Here is a 23462-nt window from a genome sequence, read left to right on the forward strand (position 1 = left end):
GGATGGGATGAGATGAGATGACGAGGTTCAGTGAACTGGCCGAACTCTTTGACCTGAGGAAAGAGCGAAGGACTACACTCACTTGGGTTGGCAGATGTTTAGTCCAAAAAATATCCCTTGGGATCACTTTTAAGTTTCATCCCAATAGCCTTCATTTCGTCACTTGCCAGGCTTTGTCAATCTCAAACAGCCTGACACTTTCATTCTCATTAACATCCAGGCTAACGAGGACGAATCGTCTTGCCTGGATCGGGGGAATTCGTCTCGAAATTGATGACTCTGACCCATTAGTACAGAAACAGCAATTTGGCAACCATCAGATCTACCGATTCAATTCATAGGCCACCAGTACCTCCCATCTATCAAATGCTAGTGATGACAGCCCTCCCAAACATATCCCCATTCATCAATTGACCTACGATCTCCTCCGTCTGATGAAGATGGAAGTATTCAACGGATGCCCGAATGCGACCTTTGATAGCCTCGCGTAACAGCTCGGACATCTCATCCTCGGTACCGACCATGGCGCCTTTGATATTCAGAGCTGTGGTATGTCAGATTTGGCAAACACAAGAGCTTAAGAAAGACTCGCCTTTGATAGCGCATAAAGTTACTGGTATCGGAAGATCAAAATCGTTCCGAGGCAAACCGACGCACACAATCGTTCCCATGGATCTGACTAACTTGGGCGCGGTGATGTAAGCGTCTTCGGACTCGGGCACGACGAGGACAGCATGGGCTCCCTCTCCCGTCAACTCCATGACTTTCTTCTCTATGTCCTCGCTCGTGTAGTCGATGAAAACTTCGGCCCCACTGTCTCGACAAAACTGATCATGGCCACTAGAGTCGACTGCGATCACTCGGTAGCCCCTTAGTCGCGAGGCTATCTGCACGCCCAAATGCCCCAGACCACCCGCCGCTCCTTGGATGACGACCCAATCACCAGGAGAAAGGTCGCCTTCTAACTTCGATACCGCGCCCATCATGGTCAAACCGGCACATAACAAGGGTGCGACTTCAGCATCTGGCAAACCATCCGGGATCCTCGTGAGATACCTTGAATCAGCCACTACATATTGCTGAAGCGTGCCGGGGCGATGTTTTCCGGTGTTGAGCTGCTTCGGGCAATTATTCTGATGTCCGCGGATGCAGACCGAGCAGGTACCACAAGCGCTGTAGAGCCACTTCACCCCAACCTTTTGACCAAAAAGCTCTTCAGAAACACCGAGGCCCAGCTTGACGACTTTGCCAATGCCTTCGTGGCCAACGATGGGGTCGTAAACGCCCCAGCCTCGGAAGGCTCGAGTCTCCGATCCGCTTTCGCAGGAATTCAGTCAGCCATGGACAGTTACGCAGAAAAGGTTCGAGAAGACATACCAAACTCCAGTGGCACTGATCCGGACGAGGACTTCGTGAGGTCCGGGAGTTCCGACTGGCACGTTGTGCTGGACCACGATGCTGGCATTTGGCCCGGGGTTTTGAATGACAGCGGCCTTCTGCACTGAAGGCAGCTCGTCCCCGTTGTCTTCCATGCTGAGAGGATGCAATAATCAAAATATAGATAATCGCGAACAGTGATTTGAGCCTGGAAAAAAGCAACGAAGTTGTACGATTGTCGTTGCTGGCGGAGCAGCCCAGCACGGTGGAGCGTACCCCGCGCCGGATCCTGCGGCCGGCATTGCAACAGCCGTCGATGTGGAAACCTTCGGAGCAGAACCGATGGGCTGCATGATCCGATATTTCTTTCTTTCCGCTTTACAAGTCAGTCAAATTCTGTTATGAGACTTTTTCTAGAACATCAAATTCAATGCGATTTTGATTAGTGATTTGTATGTCTTGTTGGGCTTCGCATCACACTAGGCATCTTCAGAGTACTTGAGGTACCTAGTCCAAAATGCTCCGGATACCCACAGTCAGGAAATGATTCTTGTCTTCTTTGTGCAAACACCTTGACCAATATTGAAGACAACGTGATATAATTTACAAAGCCGTGGGATTTGAATCAAGGTAAGATAGATCGTTGACGTCGGCTATTCACCTTGGGTATGTCGTTTGGGTAAGGTGCGGCTTTCTCTTTTTTCCCGGTCCAACATATCCGCCTCAAGTGGTTTTCTTCCGAAGTCTGAGATGCAGAAATCGGCCTTTTATGCATAGTTTAAAGTCAAGAACACGTATTTCAGTCAATAAATCCTGATTTCGCCGTGTTTGCTCGATGCAGCTCCTGTGCGATCCAATCATTTTGATCGAGTCCGATAGTAGTAGAGAGACCAACAGTGCGGCCACCGGCCACAATATAGAGTTTACACGGACCCACTCGAAGATGAGATGCTCTTGTAGAGTTGTAGAGGTGATGAACGGTTTCTGCATCAAAAAGACCATCATTTCAGCCTGTGACAAGGGCTTAGAATAGACCATAGTGACAGCAGCACGGTAGAAAGCATGCTAGCGGTCAGCCTCCGATGCTAGTTGAGACTAACGCACAACACTCGGAGACCTCGTTCCAAACTTCCTATGAAACTCCAATGACCTCCAGGAACATGGTCCTAGAATGCGCCTTTCTGGCGATTTGACCAACACACTCGGTCGAATTGTAGAGATTCCCGGACCACGTTATGCCATCGATCCGACTTCTCCGACCTCCTCGGACTTCGCGAAGGCGGTGAACGTCGAATGTTCTCACTTCTTTAAGCTTTTCCTTTTCCTCAACCCGGTGGGATATAGATTGCGAATGGAGTCAGAATTCCGTTTTCTCGCAAAGTCTCGGAGGCAAAAGAAGACAAGCTGGAATATATAAGAGCCGCAAGGTTACAGCTCCGACTGATGTAGCATCCAACTCTCATTCACAAGCATATTCCAACCATTCGAACCTTGTCTCAATAGCCAAGTCTTCTTCTTATTAACCATAGTCATCAATTCGCCTTCATAATGCTATCCCAACATATATTTGTCATCATCGCGTAGGTAGTTCCGACTCCGATGTCTGCCAATGTGGATACACGCTTACCTTTCCGATTCCAGCGCATGCGCCGTCGGCTCATTCGCATCTATCGCGACCTGCAAAGGAAGCTTCTACGCCGGTATTTGCCAGGACACTTTTGCACCTGGAGCTCGTCACGATGCCCTCACGCAGAGCTGTTGCGAATCTCCCCATGGCACGATTTACCATGATGGCCCCGGAACATTTGTCGGTCCTCTGCTAGTGTTGTTTTATCAGAAGGAAGACAGCTGACCGGCAATTTAGTGCTGCACCACTGCCGACACCAATGCCATTGCTTACTTGTAGTCATGCTGCTCCAACGGCGGGAGGAGACAGATCAACTTCAACCCCGCTTAAGGGAGTTTCTGGTGTCACAGGCTTCCTCTACTTTATTTGAATAAGACGGGACCTGGATATGGGGAAACAGACAAGTGGTCGTCCAAACAGCCTATTGAGTATGTATATTTGTTAATGTTGTCTTTCAGCAATGTCGTAAATCCAGTTTGGTTAAATAATTGACATGGCCTAGAGCAGGCTTGATGGTGCATTGGGCCGCAGGAGGCTGAGTATTTATTGGCCCTGCTCATCTCTTCTCTATTCTCCATCGAAAGGGTCTTTAGGCCCCCAAAAACCAGTTCAAAGCTTAATTTATACCTAATCTCAAAGCATTCATATACGCACATGCATCTGAATCTTTGTTATTGCCTGGGTAGCAGGCCATCCTTGTTTGTCTGTGATGGCTCGTCTCAAATGCTTCCTGAATTGGGGTGATATACCCGCCCAGGGCCCCATCGCTTGTCAGTGCCGGTCCTTGGCTCCCCACGGATGCTGTCACATGGCGCTGAGGGACGCTCCGCCTTCCAAATCAAGCACTCGAGTTGTTCCACTCCGCCCAGATGGTAGGACGGGTGAATTGTTGCTCCGACTGTCGTTCGAGTCGTTCGAGTGGACGTTTACTTAGGATATTCAAAGGTATGAAGTTGCAATCGAGTTTAGCAATGATGCAATCGGACTGAGCGTCTTGTAACGCTGCTTTAGCGACCTCTACTGGTTCTCATCCGTGGGAACTACAGCGTCCCGACGCATGCGGCATACTTCAATGCCGACCAGAGGCTCTGCATCTTATAGCAAACTGAAGCATGAGAATCGCAATTGCATGGACAGATGAGAATGAAATAGAAGTGATAACATTTCCGACCTCATGTCAGTGGTCACTCTACGTGCGGGTGGGATGTCCGGGGCCAAGAGTGTCACCTAGACGCTGATCGTTAGTAATTCGTGACCTGTCAGGCTGTGCAAGGATCAACACTTCGCTTAACCACATCGATACTATCTTGGCCTATGACAAAGCAATTAAAGTGAGAAGCAATCCGGAAAGTTATGTGGGATTTCATTCTTTGGCAGGCGGGAATAGGAAAGTTGGCAAACCTAAAAAGTAACAACCGAATCGGCCGATGTAATCGCGTGAAATGATTCGATGGCGCGCGCGTGCAAGTGGACTATAGCCTGCGTTGTCACCTTTACAGTGTTCATCCGGAGTGACGGCAACCCCTGAGGAGTCCCTGAGCCAAGACAACTCAGGCCATGTGCTGGTGCTTTATAAGACGAACATATTTCCAGTCTTCGAGACAACTTTTCCCACTGTCGAATACCCAATCAACTCATTCGAACCAACATCAATCACTCTTTTTAGTCTTCTCAAGTTTCCAGTACCCAAAATGAAGTTCTCAATCGTCGCTGTTGTTCTTCCCCTCATCGCGGGCACGAGCGCCGCCCCCTCAGTCGTTGAGCGCCAATCCCCCGCCTGCGTGGCCTACAGCGCCAAATTTCCCCACGAGCTTGTCTGGGGACAATGGTTCCTTTGCTGCAACTACAACGGCCCTGATACCACAGTACGTCAAAAAATCCACTTCAACGCAGAGAGCTTTCTCAAGTACTAACGAGCCGATAGACCTACCAGAACTGCTGTGACAGACAGGGTGCGGGAACTGGAAGCGGTTTCCCTGGATGTGCTTAGATTAAGAGCTCACGAATTCGGTTCTTGTAAATAAGACTCTCGCAATGTCTGCGGGCTTTCACAACAATCAACTCCAAGTCCTAGCGTGATCAGCTCGAGAGCTGAAACACTATTCGCTGTGTAATCAAAGACCCGCTAAATACTGCTAGCCACTGTGTGGTGGTGCACTTTTGTTGGCGCTAGTCGTTGGAAGTGATTCTTTCAACACTACCAACATGGAAGATGTGAGTAGTAAAGTCGTCGAAACTGAAGTAATATATGCATCATGCAGAACTCGTCACAATTGACCAGAACAATATGGAACAAATACAACTATGAGTAAACACGTCCTGCATAGGGCACCTATTGGGAAGTTAGAACTGCGTGCTTTCTAACGCTTTCACTCGACTGTTTCCACAACAATGTTTCATCCTCACAACTAGAGTATGCGCAACTGCTATATATAAGCTACCATAACTTGCGAATCGCAGTTTTCGAAACTTGATAAGATCGAAAGCCCCCATTCGCCCTAGCCAGCTTATTTGCGGCTTGCAAAGCGCATCATTGCGGCGCCGACGTCGAACACAGTCACGAGGCTGTTCATCATGGTGTCACCCAAGATGTAGGGTCCCTCGCCGCCGTCGGTGACACCAAGCAAACAGACAAAGGTGCCGTCACCGTTGTCGATTGGGTCGCTACTCTGGATCAAGTCGGCCTTGTCGGCGTAGAAGGTATGCCCGTTGATCACAACACCAAAGTCCGGCACCGTAGCATCGCAAGGAGCGTAATATGCGCCGGAAAAGAAGTCGTAGAAAGAGTGGGGGATTCCAGCTGCGAAGGCATCCGAAATATCTGGACATAAGGGTAAGCCAAGTGATCTATGCTGGCCCCCGGGCTTCAACGGATGGGGTCTCGGATGTACTTACCAGTCGGCACGTACATCAAAGTCGTGCCACTGTCGACAATCGTCGGGGTTGTGTTGTTGTGAAATCCGGCGGACTTAGAGACTGCGGTATTCCACCTGCTCGCTGCCAGAGTCTGATTGGTAGTAGGAGCCATCGTCACGTTCTTAATGACGTATCCGTCAGGAAGGATAGTGTAGAAAGAGTACTCCGTCTTCGCCTCGGGTCGACGGGATGAGAGGGCGATCTGAGTCCAAGTTAGATCCCATCATGAAGCAAAACTCCTCTGCACTAGCACGTTTAATGATTTGAACCACTCACCAATCGGATAGGCGTGCTGATGAACTTGCCCTTGGTTTCGACAGGAGGCAACCCGCCAAATGCCAACTGGCCAATCTGAGACTTACTATCCATGGCCATACTGAAAAGATCAGGCTTGACAATACCCTTCTTCGACATGGTGGTGAAGATGGAGTCATAATAGATGGACTTGCCGGTGGCATCGTCGTACTCGCTGGTGAGAAGATCATAGGCGAGGCCGAGCAAGCCGCTGGCAACGTTGTCACCGTTCCAGTAAGTCTTGTTCACCAAGGCGACCTCTTGATGCGGCACCTCGAGGCCAGCCAGGGTGATGTCCTGATACCCCATGAGGCCTGTGGCAAATTCGCCGTCACCGTAGGTGATGTTGAAGTGCACGCCCGGGATAGAGCCATGCTGAAACGTCCCGTTGTACGTGGGCCCGAAGTCGCACATTGATGTCTACCCGCAAGTCAGCTTGGCCTAATACAAAGATTTCTTCTCCTTTGGGAGTTATGTTGACGCGTCACTCACGTCGTTCAACCTGTTGCCGTCAGAGTCCTGGCAGATAAAGTCTTTCTGAACAGCCCAAGTGTCACTAGATCCGGAGTCGACGATGACCTGGAGCGTCTCGTCGCCGAAGACAATACTGGCAATGTACTCATAGCCGTTCAAGTCGGTCATGTTTGTAACGTGACCTGTCTTGTACGTGCCATCCGAACCAGGCCCGTTACGAATGGATTGAATCCATGTCTGAGCCGGGGAGGTACCAACGACTCTCTTTAAATCTAGGACGTGAGGCGACACTTCCAGAGGCTCGTTGTCAACGCTGCGTTTCAGCAGAGGCGACAGGTCAACCTCGGTGATGTCGAAGTGGAGGGGTACACGGGATGCGGCCACAGCAGAGCCAACCAGGCTCGCCGCTGATGCGATAGCGGCAATGGACTTCATAATGAGCGTGAGGGGTCGGTGGTACCGTACTGAAGTCGTCGGTGTCGATAGTCCCTACTAGAGTTGCCAGAGACGAGCGGTAATCTACAGCTTGTCGACCAGGCGCCATGCTTTAATACACGTCTTCGACGCGCCATCGGCCACAGAACTCCGCGACTGCGGTTCCACCAGATGGGTTTATTGACTGTTCCACTACATGGACCCGTCTGTTGTCAGCCGAACATCCGAATCTCAATTATCCGTCGTTCGTGTAATTGATAAGACGTAGGAGTCAAGGAGAGTCTCCTGCCCGAAAAGGAAGGAGGGGGTTCTGGAACATGGGTAGTGGCTGGGGTACGATTCAAGCTTTGGCTAAGCTTCGTTGCCGATCTACCGAGCCAGAGAGCTAGTCTAAACGGTCCGCAACCACAACGACGAACATTGACGGCAGTCCAATATCGCCGAGTAGATATTGTGACCCATTGGTAAACTTTAAGTAGGCTGGGCTAACGGCCTTCAATCATTGAATAACAAGTCAAGCTGAATCTATGTGCTTTTCCGTTGGAGTGGAACAGATCGGCACTCCATCTAAACACTTCAGTGCTAGCTTCGGTCGATGGATATCGACTGAGGGTCCGCTTTGTCTCCGATGTCACCTTTAGATAGGCGAAAGCGGCCGTGTCGGTGGAATCATTGTGACCATGGCGTCTACGACTCATACAGGCGAGATTGCAAAACGTCCACGCCGTGAGAATGAGATATCTCGACATATTGTCTTGCCGAAAGTGTGCCATGTCAGTGCCTGATTATCGTTGCGGGGGTTTCGAATCTACTAGGGCTCAGCAAAAGGCACGTACAGGGGCATGCGAAGGTGAAAGATGGGCGAGTGGGCATGTGAAGTTGGAACTGAGGATAACTCAAAGAGACCATTCCCTGTGGAAGAGCAGAGCTGTCCTAAAGTCTGTGTAGCGAACCCTCCCTCATCTCTCGGAAACCCCTCCCATAGCTATCCTTGGACATTCTCATTTCTTATAGATCGTTCCCAAACTCTCTAAGATCATCCTCATCCTCGGGAATTTCTAGGCTAACCCATTGGCTAGCATCGTTGTCCGAACCAACAGCCGCGCACAATTTTTTTCCGACCTGTATTTCAAGACAATATCCTTGATACCAGTTCGATAGTCCGCAAGCGATGTAGCTTAGAACTCTCCTTCGCCTCGCTTTGACGTTGTCGGTATCAATTCGTTGATATCTCCATGGACTGCTCTCCTTCTCGTTCGCGTGACTCGAACGTCGTCCTTCAAGATCAAGACTTTACTCTTGATGTAAGCTTTGGCCACATGCTTAATCTTCCCACAGCCCACAGTTTTGCCATAGTATCGGTAAGCATTTTCCAAGATGAGGATGAGGTCGCATGCGCATTTAAAGATCATCCGGGCGGCTGCTGGCGCCTCGAGCAGCATTGCCCCAGCGTCGAGCGATATACCACCAATATCAGTAGACATGGTCAGATACACGGCGCCTTTACGAATTAGGTCAGACTGGCTGACGTTCTGGGCTATGAAAGGTGCAAGGTTCATCCACACAACGTCTCTGTGGATCTTATCAATCTCGGCGACATTGGTTTCTGGAAGGCCGAAGGAGCCTTGCGCGATTTCGCGGCAGAGCACCTTGGTAAGGGTTGCCGTGGAATTTGTAGACTCGATGCCTGTCTCGAGACATTTGCTAGGGCCGATTGAACTGGCCGATTGGTGTCTGTCTGGATTCAAAGCCTGTATTTTTAAAAAAAGAAAAAGGTGAGAGGGAGAGCTGGTAGAGAGTTCTCGGGGTTGTCTTCCACCTACCATATAGCATGTAGGTTCTCACGGACCTCGCTATTGCCAACCCGAGCCTGAAGAAATTTCTTGAATGCCGAGACTTCCCTGGTGTTTCCCGTTTAAGACCTCGGAATCATGAAAAATAATACCCGGATGTTGATCTGATCCGAATGCCTTTGTTATATCGTGCTTGCCCCGCTGCACCGCGTTCACTTCCGTCTATAAATGCAGTGTATATTAGTACCTCCACTTAGTTCTCAGGCAAATTGATTAGTATCTGACCGTTGGAATACCCAAAACACGGTTCAACAGTGTAGATTTGCCCACCCCTGTGTTGCCGCAGACTAGAATCCGACAGCTCGTGAGGGTGGGAAGGAAGTTTCTGAACTATGGGTCAAGTTTTGCCCTTTTACCATTGGACATGGGCATTAGGCTGGAGCACTTCCGGAACTCAATCAGATAACCTTGTATACCCTTGAAGGCCTTCTGCATCCCTAGCGTGGGGTAAGTGTCTAAAAGAAAGTACACCGACGGGTGTACCACAGTTCCATTGGTTGCTGCGTGAATGTTTTATCGGTACGAAACAGACGAGGCAAGGAGCAAATCGAGTTGGGGGATATATATCCGCTTACAGTTCGTATTGTACCCTTGAAGAATGCCGAAGCCCTCGGCATCGAAGATTTGCCGCTTGGCTAGCTTCAAGCCGGCCAAGGCGCCCGAATTGATGTTGACCCAATGTGAGGTGCTTCTGCTTTGGCTTCCCGTAATCGTGACGGAAATTTTTGAAGATGACCGTGCCTGTGTGAATCCCGAAGATCGTACATGATGATTTCGGCCCTACTCGAGTACCTGAACGTCCACAAGTTTTGCTCGATGAAGCCTGTGTCGGCAACAGGCGCTCGAGCTTCTAGAAGAGCAAGAAGGGGAGAAGATTCTGGAAAGGCCAGGTCCAGTGGACTTTCAATTAGGCCCTTGATTCGGTTCGGGGGCTCATGATAGGGCACCAAACCACGGCTTTTGCTCTCGATGAACATCCACTGCAAAGGGTAAAGGGAGAGGCCGTCGCGTTCGGCCCCTCCGCCCATGTCCGCATGGGCTCCAACGAACCAGGCTTGCAAATATGAGCCCTTAACATGCCCGTCTTCACTCAATCCAATGGGTAGTAAAGGCAAAGCTCTACGCTCCTCATTGAGTGCAAGTGCGTGCCGGACATCCTCAACAAAGCTGACGTCCGTTCCGACGGTCTCGTTGAATGGGTCTTTAGTGAGCACCATTTTGACTGTGTCAAATAGCACCAGAAATTTGATCTTTGGGGGATCTCGTGTGTTCTCAAGACTACAGAAGTGTCGTCAAATCGGGCTACCTTAAGTAGGTAGTAGGCAAAGGGGAACGATCGGGTAGCTAGCTCACCAAAATCGATATTCCTGTCCACGGCGCACATCTCCTTCATTGAGACTCAGCCTAGCCAAGCGCTTAATGCTACTCCATAATTCCATATCTTTTGCCTTGTCTTCAGGGACTTGTTTGAGGGTAAGTCTGTGAAGAAGGTCGGCAACAACTCTGGCCGCATCTTCGAGGTCAAGTTAACAATGTTCAAGTAGAGACTGAATTTAAGTATATGGACGTGTACAAGCACCGCGGCTGAATCCAAACAGCCAAATTTCGTCACTACTCGATCTGACCTCCCTACAACAAAACTGCACATAGTTAGAGCGCCGTCGGCTTCGAGAAAAACGTTTGGTAGATAACTCACCGCGAATACCTCTTAAATTTGCTCCTCACATCCCGCTCCAGTGATACCCTCATTCCATGCCTCCAAAGGAGTTTTATCGACACCGATGCCTGGAAAGTATTTCACAATCTGAAGTATTGATGATGAGCAGACTGACGTAGCCTTTCCTTTGGGGCCGGGGGTTGGGGGGTTGGGGGGTTAAACGGATCTACCTAAACATAGTCTTTGCCAGGCCTGTCGGTGACTCTGCCTCTCTTTATTGAAGCGTAGACGCGAAGCACATTGCTGTTATTCCCGTAGTCTTGGCCTAAAGAATTTTTGAGATTTGTCGGAAAGAGATGAGACGTGGCGGCACAAACCTTCTCGCCCATCCTCGTTATTCCAGGTTCCATCAATACAAGCAATGATCCTTCTAGAGCTGTTGGGGGCGACCACATGCATGCTTTCCGGATCTCAGGCAAAATTGTCTACTATCTCAATGAGATTCTGCAGGCTCAGAGAACGACAACGGTTAGATAAATAAGCGAGCGACTCTTAACAAGGGCGCTAGAGTCCAAACTAAAGCCACGCATATGTAGTCACACACCAGCTATTCCCACCTGGCAAGGAAGACTAGGCGATGGCCGATGACCTAAATGCATGTGCATACAGGTTTCCATGATTCCAATCCCTCATTCCTCCATGTTGCCTCCACACTGTCAGCAAATCACACAAGAAATGGAATCAGACACGGAGCAGGCTCTACAAGCCTTGCAGCAGGTTGTCGAGCTATGGCTTCCACAGAGAACGCCGGACAGAAGGCTGTGTCGACCCAAAATCATGCATATGTAGGCAAATAGTCACCTAGACGTACTCGAGTACCTCTTGTTAACAATACGAGCATTAAAAGATTGAGCTGATCGTCCAACTTGGCGTGTGTCTGAGCTTTTACTGCCTTCTACTAAAATCTGCTGTGCGCCCATCCCCTACATGGCTTGATGCAATTTCAAAATCTTTGTCAAATCATTTCATCAGGCCGGTCACAGGCTGAGAAGCATTTTAGAATGGCGACCTCTCAGCCGTAACCCAATCTGAGAACCGGTCAGCTTCGGGCGCCTCTTTGTCACTTGGCATCTAGACCATAGCCGAGAAGAAAACAGCAGGAGCCAATGACGGATTTTTCGTTCGGGGGCGGCTTCACAAAGAAGGTGCTGAGGATGATGAAAAACTTGAAAGCTAAGACCGGACGAGTCGGTTCTATCATGCTGATTTGCATGTTTATGGTTATGAGGGGAAGCATTGCCTTGTGTGAGGGAGATGAAGATCATTAGAAGTGCTGGGGAGTTAACCGGACTGAGGCCCTAAGCTGCGTGGTTATTGCTGCGGCAGGCTAAGAACGGCAACAAGAATCTGCAAGCTGAACCCGAGGGAGTCCTCAACTAACAGGTCAAGTCCCCTACATTCATCCGAAGCGCAGGTATCAAGACCACAATGTTGTAGCTTTGCCAAATGGTTCCTATTCAGCGTAGTATTGAACGTGGCGCTGCAAGCGGCGAGGGTGTGGCGGAAGAGTCCAGAGGCTGGGGCGACCAGATCAACAGCGACAACAAAACTATTAGGCAAGAACCAGTGTTGGTAAATTACTTCTCATCATCTGAAGTCTATATTAATGCCGACAAATGTGCTGCAGAATGAGCTCCAAAACCCTCCTCTTTAGTACTCTCTCAATATTCACAAGCCCCCATCTTTGAGGAGATATGCTGCACTTCCACTGCCTGGCCGGCTCACAACAACGGCGCCCTCTTTCTGCTCCTCAGTAAGCTCGCGCTTGGAGTAGTACTCCCTCTCCCACGCTTCCTTGACAGCAGCAACCTTATCAGCAGGCACCAAGTGAACGGTGCATCCGCCCCAGCCAGCACCAGTAAGTCTGCTACCATACGATCCGTTCTCGCGTGCGATGCGGCAAAGCTCGTCAATCTCGGGGGCGCTGCACTCGTACAAATCGCGGCACGAATCTTGTGTGGCGTTGAGCAGGTCGCCGAGGCGCTTGTTGTAGTCCGTGGTGTCGGAGGTATCTTTGGGTGCCTCCTGTTCCAGCACCTTCATGAACTGGAGTACGCGGAGAGCCTCTTCAAAGACGTGCAGGGCGCGCTGTCGGAGCTTGAAGCGGTCGGCGCGGACGGAGAGCTTGGACATGAAGATCTGCTCAAGCTCGGGGACGGAGACGCTCAGAACCTTGGCGATTTCCTCCCGGGTATAGCCTTCGGTGCTGGCAAGAGCCTTCTTGGTAACGTCGATGAGCACGCGGAGCTGCGCCTCTGCTGCCTCCTCTGCCGAAGCGCCCTCAGCGTGCGGGAGCTTGTTGTTGGCGAAGTAGGCCTTGTGGAAGCCGTGTAGGGAGATACCTAGCGGAGAGGCGTCGGCGGGGGGCTTTGTGCCGGCGGGATTGAGGGCTGCGTTGAGGAAAGCGCCTGCCATGCTGCACTCGACGACGCGGAGGTTGTAGTGGATGGGACCAGTGACCTGCTTGTTGGAAGTGACGAAGGACTGGGCGATGAGGAAGGAGAGTTCCGGGTTGGTGGTTGGGAAGAAGACGGGGCGGGCGGTCAGAGAGGGGCTGAAGGAGACGAAGAGGGCTGAGCCGCGTTGGGAGAAGACGGAGGCGGACTGGTCCATACTGTTCGGGTTATTAGGTCGAGACGATGTAGTAAAGGGGCATAAAAGGAGTACTTACCCGCCAGAGTTGACACCCACGGCGCGCTCACTGACAATGGCGAGCTCGGTGAGCTCAGTCTTGTCGACTGTCTGCTCGCCGTTGGCAAGCATGACAGCCAATGCTGAAGCACTGACAAAGGCAGCACTGGAGCTCAGACCGCCGCCGACAGGAACGTTACCGTCCATGAGAATCTTCATACCCTTGGGTCTGAAGCCCTTGCCATGCTTGCGACGCAGCAGCTCGAGGGCGCCACTCAGGCCGCTCTTGAAGTAGTTGGACCACTCGTGAACCTTGGAGTCGATGGGAACGTCGGCGCCGATAGGGACCTCAAAGGTGCGAGAGGGGTACTTGTCGGACTGGGCGTTTGCGACGCGGAGGGTGAAGGTCTCGGAGTCGGCGGGAGTGTCGGTGACGGAGAAGGCGAGGATGGCGTCGGCGGTGATGGCCATGGGCAGGACGGAGTAGAGGGAGTAGTCGATGTGCTCGCCGATGATGTTTACGCGGCCTGGGGAACGGGCGACGACGGAAGCTGGGTGGCCATACTCGGACTCGAACTGCGAGAGAAGCGAGGTCCACCGCTTGGTCTGGATAGGAAGGGCATCATCCGTGTAGATGTCGGCGAGGGCGCTCGCGGTGGGAACGGGACCGGCCATGGTGGGCAGACGTGTTTCGCTCAGGTTTGAATATGGAACGGGTATCTTTGACGCTGGAAAGGACGGCAGTGGACGGAAGACAGATCAGACCAAGGATGATGATAAAGGCTGGACTGAGGAAAAAGAAGAAGAGAGAAGCAAAAGTGTGGTGGTGATGACTTGTGACGTTTTGGGGGCGGGTTTGTATTTGGATGGTGGGGGTGGGTGGGACGAGGCCGGGTGGTTTGACGATGCGCCGTAATAACCCCGCGATGGAGCTTTGGTGTTTTTGCGGGTGCTCTTCTAACTTTGCTGCGCTGGAAGTGGTGCGCATGTGCTGTGAGTTGCTACCCCGCAATTGCCCCTCGTTTGTCGACGTTGCATCGAACAAAGGATCCTGGAGGCGGCGGGTTCTTCACCAGTCTTCGAACAAAGATACCTCCGTTGATGACGGGATCTCCAACACATGGGTAGGGCGTGTTGGGTGGCACCGGGTACAAGGTGACGTATTTCTTTGCGCTCGGCTTCAAGTTGGTCAGTATGTCTCTGAGTATCGAGCTGGCTGCTTTACATACCACGTAAATCGGCTTGAAGATATCGTAGAGCAGTGCGTTATTCGCAAAAACAGTGAAGACGGCGAATGTAGTCTTGGCAGAAAGGTCTGGCATCTCTTGCGTAACATACGTGACGATGCGCCCCTTACCCTCAAGGTGAGGGCAGACTGCCTCCCCATTGGTGATCTTGCTCGTGTGAGGCCCAGCGCTGAACACTAGTCTTTGGAGAGACTGAGTCTTTGCCGCCGCACGCGCAATCCTTTTGCCCTGTTCGAACTCCAACTCCAGGGACTTGTCATCTCCGAGTTCGAAGAATGTGTCGTAGTAGTCAGTGAATGCAAAAATCGCCGTAGCCCCATGGAAGGCTTTCTCGAGACTCTCTTCGTCATTGAGGTTGGCAGAAACAACTTCTACACCCTTTGCGGCGAGCGCCTTTGCTTTCTCGCTCGAGGTGTTTCTCGTGGTGCCTCTGACTTTCCAGCCTGGTTCGTTGAGAAAAGCGTCGACGACACCTCCTCCCTGGCCACCGGCCGCGCCAATAACTACGATGAGGTTCGACATGTTTGATAGTTTTGGTTAGAGTAGAGTTGGAGTTTGATCTTTGGTTCGGAGTCTAGTTTTCAAGTTGATATGCCTTGAGACACTCAGACACCTGTATTTCATGGCGGGTTGTTGCTTTTTATACTCCAAGGGCCATGTAATCAAATGTGTAAAAAGGGATCGAAGTTGAAAAAGCGACTAGCAGGACGTGAACAAGGCAGACTACCCCAAATCTTCGTAACTACAGCGGCGGTTGAAAGTCACAGAGACCCCGACGGACTCTGATCGATTTTCCATGGGGCTTCGTAGACGCAGCGTCATGGCTGGTCCGTTCCGTACCTCGCTGGACGTAGTGAACTGCATATGCGTTCCCATCACGCTCGGCAATAACGTAGTTCGGCAGAAATGACTTGTAGTCATCGGCACTCGGCACTATCTCCAGAACCGAGGGGTGCCGACAGAAGCCTTGCTTTCTCGCGCATAAGTTGACCGTTATAATGCGGCTGCTAAAAATCGTAGCCCTAGGATTCCGGGATATCAAAGCAGTACGGCAAAGTGATGAGCCCACTGCAGGTTGCGAAGGGATGGCAAGTGCAAGAAACAAAACTTCCGTGCATCCTGTAGTCTCACAAGGCTGCTGTCCTTTCATCCAATGCTCCTCGTTGGAAGGAGTGACGACAACCCTTTCAAACCGAGGGCTTATAGACTAGATAATTTATGGGAATCCTCAGTGGAAGATCAGATAGTTTTACTACACGAAGCTATTGGTGTTGTCAAATGGATCGAAATCCATCTCTAGTATGTCCATCAACGAAAACATGGTATCGGGCGCATGTTCGAGGGGTATAGGACTCTGAGCACCAAGTTCATTACCTGGCATTTGATCTGTTCTAGCCCCCGCTTCATCTAAGAAGTCCACGTTCTCGTCAAGACTGAGCGAGAACGGAAAAAGTTCATGAACACGTGCGTTTACGGTCTTCGCTACCCATGGCGCGCAGGATGAGGCACTGCTGTTCTGGAGGCTGTTGACCGAGAGTTTTCTTTTCTCGTGGTTACTTTGTAAGCCCTGAATTCTTTGCAGCACTGATCTTGCGCCGCCGTACTTCGTAGACATAACGCGCAGTACCGAGCAGATGCTTTCAATGCCGTTCATGCGCTCTTCTTCCTTCTTTGATGAGTGCGGTCGATGGAATATCAACACTATTGCAGCAACAAGAGCCATGAATCCGTTGATGCTCAATAAGTGTACGGATTCTTCCCTGCAGTGGATCTCTTCATATAACTCAGCGATGCGAGTTGCCGCCAGGATCGATGCGGAAGATGTCCGCCACGGAGAATGGCGATCCTTGCTGGGCATCTGAATAACTATGACTGACGTCAAGTAGTGAATATGTAACTCTGAAGTGTAACGGTGAAAGTCTTTCCTAGTGCCGTTTGCATCGTAGAGTCGCAATTCGTCCGGTAGGCCGCCCTGCCAAGTGCAAAGCGACGTGATGACACTTTCGACCTCGAAATCAGATGGCATGCCTTTTTTGGTGTTCAACTCTGACACCATACTGACTGAGTTCATAAGTCCAGTAAAGTGCAAAGAGATCAGGACCGATAGACCCTGGGTTGTGAAATCCGAAGCAGAAAGAGGCTGTACATCGCAGTCATCTAGCTTCAAGGACCGAGGTCGACCCCAGCAGGCGACCATGAGTGTTTCGCTGTTCTGCAAAACGTCAGTAAAGTGTCAAGTCAGGCTGAGAACATGATTAGAGGTTTGTATCGTAAGGTACTAGCGAAGCAGGTATATCGTGGCTGGCAGGGAAGGGAGGAGAGGTTAGAACGCACAACAAGATGCCAAAAGATGCGCCGTGAGCATCCAGCGTTATCGTTCTCCGCCCAATTTGACTGAGTGTGAATGCCCATTTGAATTGCCAACCGCACTGCAATGCCGGTCCAGTGCCACGGCCCGTGAAGCGTGACGGAATAGGGAGAAGCTGGAGCCCAGCATGACATGAGGCATAAAGTTTTCAGTAGGGCCATATTATCCTGTTCAAACTCAACGTGCAAGAGAGTCTGAATCTTTTCGTAGAGGGAATAACCCAGACTCATACTACTTGGATCATGGCGCATAAGGCTGCCGACAAGACACACCGCTTGTTGCAACAGGATCGACGAAGTCTCATTAGACAGATCTTCCGCGTCAACGATTGGGAAATAAGGAGCGGCATATTCAAAGAAGGCGTCCGTCAAAGCTTTGCGCAACGCGAGCGATGGTAGGACATCGGCTTGAGTAGCCTTAAGCACGATAGCTCGGTGTCGCATTATCCGTGGTGGGAGGCCATCATGGATAGCAACCGGCTCTAAAGCGGAGTCAAATGACATGACGGAGCTGTGAGAAATGAATCCCTCCGGCTGGTGGACCCGCGTGTTCAACTCTGAAGACGGTGCTGGGGTCAACATCCGCGTTTCGTCCCAGATACCATCAGTGCCGGGGCGGACTGGCGATGGCGGGGCCGGCATAGTCGGTGAAATCGGCAGTATGGGTTGACCTTGCCGAGCTATCAACTTCCGTCTCTTACGGACGCCATCCCGGCGACTAAAGCAGAAGATGCTGTTAGCAGTCTTCGAGAGTGTTTCCGGCACGAGACTTACCTACATACACTGGATGCCAGCACGGTGACAGTTTGCGCACCCATCGCGGGGGTTGTTTTGCAGGTCACATTTGACCTTTTCAAGTGAGGGTCAGTGAATAAGCCTGTACAGATGGGAGCATCGTTGTGATGAGGTGACCCAACTCACCTTTCGGGAATGGCATTCAACGCAAACGATGTTGGCACGGTCTCGCCCGGTCCTGGAATTCATGTTGAGGTTCAAGTCGACATGGAATATTGTGAGATGTAGGGGTCGTTCAGCTTCAATGGAGCTGGAACTTTCAAGCTTGAAGTGATGTCTACCCAGTTCTCCGCACCTTACTTCACTTGGTACATAAGGTGTGGGAGCCGATGTGGGAGCCGGAACTACGTCGGGCGCGGCGCTTCCGTCTATTCGACGCCCGACGGATCGACAGCAAGTCCGATTCCGTTTCCGTCGATAGGACCGGCAAAGTTCTTATCTTTAATTTTTTGAACCTCATAACTTCCCTGAGTCTCTTTGTCGGCTTCATACCTCCGTGTCTGCGGAGACTGACACGACCGAGCCACCGTTACAATTGAAGCGCCTGATTCCATATGCAAGACATTCCTGAATTACATGATTGGCCAAGCGCAAGGCATTTCGTGATGATTGCTCAAGCATGCCCAGTGTGCCAGTTAACTGGCAGTGCACGGGTACGCACCCCACATTCACTGCCGTCCATGCAGTAAGTAATTACCTTGTTTAACATTCAACAATCCGCGACTGAGGCCGATTGGCTGATGAGCCGAGACTGAGAACTCTCTAACAGTCTTCTGCCAGTATGGGGGAAGAGGCGTGTACGGATTGCCCGCACAACGCCATTTTCTTTGACTAACATTTTCTCGAGCGTCCATAAAACGCGCGGGGACAACTATCATATTGTAACGATTAATAAGAAAGGTTTCCTTACCTTAATTTTTCTGCTTATTTTCAATTATTCAGGTGCATCAATTCTTCGACATGGCGTCACTCCCAGGCTCGGGAATACTGGTGGAAGCGGAAGAGTTCCATGACTTTGGCGGCTGGACCTTGGACTCGCAATTCGACTCGGAGATGGGCTCGCCGTACCTTCTCGCTCACGGTAATGGCAAGCCAGTCGCAGACGCAACAACCGTTATATCGGCGGAGAAGGGACGCTATAATGTTTGGGTTCGAGCCAAAGACTGGGTTCCTGCTCATCACCCTGGCCAATTTTCTCTCATTATTAACGGAACTACTCTCGACACAGTCTTTGGCACGAACGGCAGAGATTGGCACTGGCAGCGCGCAGGCATAGTACAACTCCCAGAGGGTGATACAAGACTTGTGCTGCACGATCTGACTGGCTTCTGCGGCCGCTGCGATGCGATCATTTTCGGCACGGATGACACATCACCGCCAAACGAGAGTGACGAGGCAGCTCGTGTCTGGCGAAGACAACTGCGTGGGATACCCCATCAACCTGTTGATGCAGGGTTGTTTGACGTTGTTGTCGTCGGCGGAGGCGTACCTGGCTGTACAGCCACATTAGCAGCCGCACGACTGGGAGATCGCGTTGCCCTTATTCAAGACCGCCCTTACCTCGGTGGCAATGCCAGCGTAGAGATCGGGCTCACCCCACGCGGCATGACTAACTCTGTCATACAAGAGCTCGCACAGCGCGACGCAGATGGCGACTTGATTGCGAAGCGGCTGCTTGGCGCAGAGCCCAACGCAACGGTGTTCATGGAGTACACTGTGTATGATGCGGCCCTCGTCGGCTCCCAGATAACATCGGTGATGGCCCGCAACGCCCGTACTGGGAAAGAGATATGTCTTTCAGCTCCAGTATTCATCGACTGCTCCGGCAAGGCTGTTCTTGGTGTCTGCACTGGCGCAGAGACACTTTTCGGTCAAGAGTCCAAAGCGATGTATGGCGAAAGCCTCGCACCCACAGAATCTGACGACATGCATCACGGACACACAGTGTTCTTCCGGACACGGATGGGCGACAACGCGGCGCCCTTCCCGTCTGTCCCATGGGCCACCGAGGTTGCGAAAGACTATTCGGATCTTCGGGGTCAGCTCACCAAGCCTGGTTTTGAGAATGGGCCAGGACCTCACGTTGTGCCCCCGAATTTCGTGCCCGATCCGACCATCGACATGCGGATGAAGGGACCCCTCACACATTTTTGGGAGTACGGCCAATGGCTTGATCCGTACACTAATGGTGAGCATATTCGAGACCATCTCTTATGTGCCATATACGGAACCTTTCGCAATGTAAAAGAAATGGAACCCGAGACATATGCGAATCTTGAGTTTGATTGGGTGGCATTTGTCGCAGCTCAGGGAGAGTTCAGGAAGTACGAGGGCGACTACATTCTAACAGAGACTGATATTCGCGATCACAAACCCTTCCCCGACGCTGTGGTCCAAAATGCAGGCGCGTTTTGTCTTCATTACCCAGGCGACCAAAAGTACGACTTTCGTCTGCAGGCCTGGGAATGGGATGAGCGGGATAAGAAGCCTTACGACATTCCTTTCCGATGTCTCTATTCGTCTAACATTTCGAACTTGATGATGGCTGGGAAGCATATCAGTACTACACATATTGGAGGCTCCAATGCCAAGTTCATGGCTAATGGAGGGTGCCACGCATTGGCAACGGCGGCCGCGGCGCACTTGTGTATAAAGCATCAAACCAGTCCTCGTGGTATACATGAGAGACATCTTCCAGAGCTGAAGGCAGCTGTCATCCGCCAGGGCCAGGGAATCTGGGACAGAAGATCGGATAACAGACTGTGATACCCGGAGGTACTCGTTCTCATGAAAGATCTGTAGGCACTAGCCGTTCTTCAGAAACAACATATATGGGAGTAAAGTTTTTCTCGGAGGCACTGTTTGTCGAACATTTATATTCTTAATAATCTTCCTAAATATCTGAAATGCCCACTGGGTTTTGGACTTGATAAAGTTGGTTTTGTTCGGTCTGGTACAAAGTCTGTAGGACCATCGTAGCCCTTTTGTGGCAATGCTATAACTTCTCACTATGAGCTCCATCAACTGCCTCCTTGAAGTCCTTCAAGAACAACCATCTGCCTTGTTCGATCCAGCCTTTCTTCAAGAAGTCATTTGCATATTTCGGGAAAGTCTGCACAACGTCCTTCAACTGGTTGTCGTGCGCAATTATAACAAGAGTATTTCCACATCCGTCAGCGTCGATGATCCGGTCTACGGTCTGTTCAGCGGCATCCGGGTCGCCGAATATCATACCAGGTCGATGAACGCCATAGAATGGTTTGGTTGTGTCTTCATCTCGGAGGATTGGCTTGAATAGTGCGCCAGGGCAAGGAATCCCACTTCTTAGGTGAAATGGGTGTGGTAATAGCGAGTCGGGCAACGGGTTATAAATGGATGGCCTCATCTCGGCGCTATGGTGACAGGTGTCTGCGCCCATGAGAATGAAGCTATCCGAGCCACTTGTCACCCGCGCAAGAGCGTTCACATGACCAACGGTATGACCTGGCGCATCCAAGATGTAGAAGCTTCCGTCCCCGAAGTAGTCGATGGCAGGGAACGAGCCAACTTTGATGGTTGATTCGGCGAAGTTCAATTCCCGGAGTTCCCGGCCCGCGAAATCAGACTCAAGGACTGGGGATTCCGGGTTCGTAGGGTATCCCGGCGTCAGAATATTCTTGAAGCCAGGGCCGACTATCAGCGACGTGCTCTGGGGAAATCTGCTCGGGTCGCCAATATGATCCCAATGCCAGTGACTCCAGATGATACTTTCGATCTCGCCTGCTTCAACACCACCCTCTTCGAGGATCTCTCTCACGTCCTTCTCGACGCTGCATGTCGTCCTACTTTCTTTCATCCAGTGCTGGATTGGGGGTGCGAGATTTTCAAAGTCTTTGCGCACCCCAAGATCGAACAAGACTTTGCGGCCGGTGGGTGGGTGCTCAACGAGAAAAACGTAGGCGGGACACGAAAGCCAAGAATGACCTTTGATGGTGTGCGATACCATGCCCGCCATGCTCACCCCAATCTTCGATGTTGAGTCGATGACCCTAACATTGACGGTTGAGGCGGAAGATGGTACGCGGAAGTTTGAAAAGGGCATGGTGGCTTGTGATATTCCAATGCGGTGGACGATTTCGAATGCACTGCAGTTGAGGAAGATTAAAGGTTGTCGTGCCAAACATCTACATGTAAGGTACTCCTCTCTTAATGGGCGCAACTTTCAATGGCTAGTAACACTTGATGGTAAGAGTCTTGTCCTGTTCGCAAGATCCTGGCTGCGAATCCGGCACTCGGTAATCGGCAGATGGCATCCCACCGGCAGTGAAGTAGGCAGTCGGCACTACGGAGTCAACATCTTCAAACGCCCCGGGCAGGTACACACCGAAAGTATCACTGTGGGGATATAAACGGCAAGTGGAACATCAAGGCGAATCTCAAAGATGATTGGAAACATTATTGCCTAACACCTGACACCATGTCTGTTCGTACAGCTTTAGTTACAGGATCCGCTAATGGCATTGGTCGCGCCATCGCACTACGCCTGGCGCAAGATGGTTTCCAGATAGCCATTAACGATCTTGCTAGTCAAGAAGTCAAGTTGAGAGAGTTGCAATACGAGCTTGAGCTTAAAGGTCAACTTCTAGATCCGTTTGAATTCATGCCTTTCTGAAGTTCAAAGTTTATTCGACGTTGGCTGATGCTGTGCAGGCGTACGGACTGCTGTCCTTCCTGCGGACATAAGCAACGAAGAGGATGTCGCAAACCTCATCCGAAAGACATCGGAGATACTTGGCGGAATTGATGTAAGTTAGATCAAGAATTCGATACCAAGACTAGAGCTGAACAGGGTGAATGTGTAGGAGATGGTCGCAAACGCCGGTGTGATCCTCGTCAAACCGATCCTCGAGATCAGTGCCAGCGAGTGGGACAAAGTACAAGCTGTCAGTTTCCATTCCAAGAATCTTACTTCGCATATTTTAATGTGAAAAAGATTAATGTACGAGGAGTCTTCTTGTGTTACAAATATGCAGCTCAGGAGATGATTAAGCAGGGCCGAGGTGGGAAGTTGATTGGAGCTTGCTCTATCTCGGGATATAGACCGGTAGCCCAGACCTCAGAACTCGCGACAAGGATATTGACAAGTTATTAGTCCCAATTTGCGCCAGCATACTCAGTCAGTAAATGGGCTGTACGAGGGCTCATCCAAGCCGCTGCGATGGATATGGCACAGCATGGCATTACAGTCAACGCATACTGCCCGGGCATGGTCCGTACCGACATGTGGGGGACCATTGACACTAGCCTTACGACCAAAATGGGACTTCCTAAAGGCGCTGCCTTTGAGCAAGGTGTTGCAACTCGCATTGCTTCTAAGAAACCTCAGGTGCGTCTTGACCCGTGACAACTACGCTTCATGACAGCTGACCTAGGCTGAATGCAGACTCCTGAAGACGTCGCTGGTTTGGTCAGCTTTCTGGCCGGGAAAGACTCAGATCAGATCACTGGCCAGAGTCTGATCGTAGACGGTGGTGTGGTATTTTCGTAAGAGACGTGTCTGTCATAACGGCTGATCCAGCAATACGCTTGTCCACCTGCAGACAGTCGGGCAACGGTTGTTCAGGGATTCATGGAGGTATTGGCCGCAGCTGTGACTTGAATCGATGCGATTCGCTTCTAAGACTTATTTCTTATCTCGCTATTCGCCATCCCTATTGAAATGTCCTTTTATGCAGCCCAATGCATGTTGA

At 51.0% G+C, this 23462-nt stretch overlaps 11 protein-coding genes across 11 annotated transcripts; 4 read left to right on the forward strand and 7 right to left on the reverse strand.

Moving 5' to 3' along the window:
- Positions 1-121: 121 nt before the first annotated feature.
- BDP55DRAFT_406147 (chaperonin 10-like protein) lies at positions 122-1782 on the reverse strand. The gene is made up of 3 exons (XM_060567335.1): positions 1378-1782; positions 593-1317; positions 122-544 (listed from the first exon to the last, which is right to left on the reverse strand). The coding sequence occupies exons 1-3, from the start codon at positions 1530-1532 to the stop codon at positions 363-365; spliced, it is 1062 nt and encodes a 353-aa protein (XP_060433014.1). The 5' UTR covers positions 1533-1782; the 3' UTR covers positions 122-362.
- Positions 1783-2867: 1085 nt separating this feature from the next.
- On the forward strand, positions 2868-3381 carry BDP55DRAFT_652857 (uncharacterized protein). The gene is made up of 3 exons (XM_060574139.1): positions 2868-2957; positions 3019-3184; positions 3242-3381. The coding sequence occupies exons 1-3, from the start codon at positions 2926-2928 to the stop codon at positions 3281-3283; spliced, it is 240 nt and encodes a 79-aa protein (XP_060433015.1). The 5' UTR covers positions 2868-2925; the 3' UTR covers positions 3284-3381.
- A 1082-nt stretch (positions 3382-4463) lies between these two features.
- Positions 4464-5069, forward strand: BDP55DRAFT_652858 (uncharacterized protein). Its single transcript, XM_060574140.1, has 2 exons — positions 4464-4869; positions 4929-5069. The coding sequence occupies exons 1-2, from the start codon at positions 4696-4698 to the stop codon at positions 4992-4994; spliced, it is 240 nt and encodes a 79-aa protein (XP_060433016.1). The 5' UTR covers positions 4464-4695; the 3' UTR covers positions 4995-5069.
- Positions 5070-5511: 442 nt separating this feature from the next.
- On the reverse strand, positions 5512-6856 carry BDP55DRAFT_546131 (aspartic peptidase domain-containing protein; the record flags this gene model as incomplete). Its single annotated transcript, XM_060568629.1, has 5 exons — positions 5512-5825; positions 5900-5972; positions 6051-6122; positions 6197-6634; positions 6707-6856. 5 exons carry the CDS (start codon positions 6854-6856, stop codon positions 5512-5514), a joined length of 1047 nt encoding a protein of 348 aa, XP_060433017.1.
- A 1243-nt stretch (positions 6857-8099) lies between these two features.
- Positions 8100-11092, reverse strand: BDP55DRAFT_759517 (uncharacterized protein; the record flags this gene model as incomplete). Its single annotated transcript, XM_060580829.1, has 9 exons — positions 8100-8861; positions 8988-9138; positions 9202-9248; positions 9333-9413; positions 9552-9667; positions 9742-10254; positions 10330-10489; positions 10702-10761; positions 11011-11092. The coding sequence occupies 9 exons, from the start codon at positions 11090-11092 to the stop codon at positions 8302-8304; spliced, it is 1770 nt and encodes a 589-aa protein (XP_060433018.1). The 3' UTR covers positions 8100-8301.
- A 1269-nt stretch (positions 11093-12361) lies between these two features.
- Positions 12362-13999, reverse strand: BDP55DRAFT_545840 (galactokinase; the record flags this gene model as incomplete). Its single annotated transcript, XM_060568604.1, has 2 exons — positions 12362-13307; positions 13365-13999. The coding sequence occupies 2 exons, from the start codon at positions 13997-13999 to the stop codon at positions 12362-12364; spliced, it is 1581 nt and encodes a 526-aa protein (XP_060433019.1).
- Positions 14000-14325: 326 nt separating this feature from the next.
- BDP55DRAFT_546253 (uncharacterized protein) lies at positions 14326-15093 on the reverse strand (the record flags this gene model as incomplete). Its single annotated transcript, XM_060568636.1, has 2 exons — positions 14326-14502; positions 14554-15093. The coding sequence occupies 2 exons, from the start codon at positions 15091-15093 to the stop codon at positions 14326-14328; spliced, it is 717 nt and encodes a 238-aa protein (XP_060433020.1).
- Positions 15094-15823: 730 nt separating this feature from the next.
- Positions 15824-17382, reverse strand: BDP55DRAFT_546095 (uncharacterized protein; the record flags this gene model as incomplete). Its single annotated transcript, XM_060568624.1, has 2 exons — positions 15824-16783; positions 16909-17382. The coding sequence occupies 2 exons, from the start codon at positions 17380-17382 to the stop codon at positions 15824-15826; spliced, it is 1434 nt and encodes a 477-aa protein (XP_060433021.1).
- An 825-nt stretch (positions 17383-18207) lies between these two features.
- On the forward strand, positions 18208-20614 carry BDP55DRAFT_406243 (FAD dependent oxidoreductase-domain-containing protein). The gene is made up of 4 exons (XM_060567336.1): positions 18208-18418; positions 18514-18530; positions 18581-18614; positions 18676-20614. The coding sequence occupies exons 1-4, from the start codon at positions 18353-18355 to the stop codon at positions 20497-20499; spliced, it is 1941 nt and encodes a 646-aa protein (XP_060433022.1). The 5' UTR covers positions 18208-18352; the 3' UTR covers positions 20500-20614.
- A 114-nt stretch (positions 20615-20728) lies between these two features.
- On the reverse strand, positions 20729-21814 carry BDP55DRAFT_725507 (beta-lactamase-like protein; the record flags this gene model as incomplete). Its single annotated transcript, XM_060579017.1, has 1 exon — positions 20729-21814. One exon carries the CDS (start codon positions 21812-21814, stop codon positions 20729-20731), a length of 1086 nt encoding a protein of 361 aa, XP_060433023.1.
- Positions 21815-22127: 313 nt separating this feature from the next.
- On the forward strand, positions 22128-23417 carry BDP55DRAFT_652868 (acetoin reductase family protein). The gene is made up of 6 exons (XM_060574141.1): positions 22128-22346; positions 22423-22517; positions 22575-22655; positions 22706-22816; positions 22865-23098; positions 23156-23417. The coding sequence occupies exons 1-6, from the start codon at positions 22190-22192 to the stop codon at positions 23258-23260; spliced, it is 783 nt and encodes a 260-aa protein (XP_060433024.1). The 5' UTR covers positions 22128-22189; the 3' UTR covers positions 23261-23417.
- The last annotated feature ends 45 nt before the right edge of the window (positions 23418-23462 follow it).

The sequence above is a fragment of the Colletotrichum godetiae genome (assembly GCF_030913485.1).
Source record: "Colletotrichum godetiae strain CBS 193.32 chromosome Unknown BDP55scaffold_8, whole genome shotgun sequence".
In the NCBI taxonomy this organism is placed as follows: Eukaryota; Fungi; Ascomycota; class Sordariomycetes; order Glomerellales; family Glomerellaceae; genus Colletotrichum; species Colletotrichum godetiae.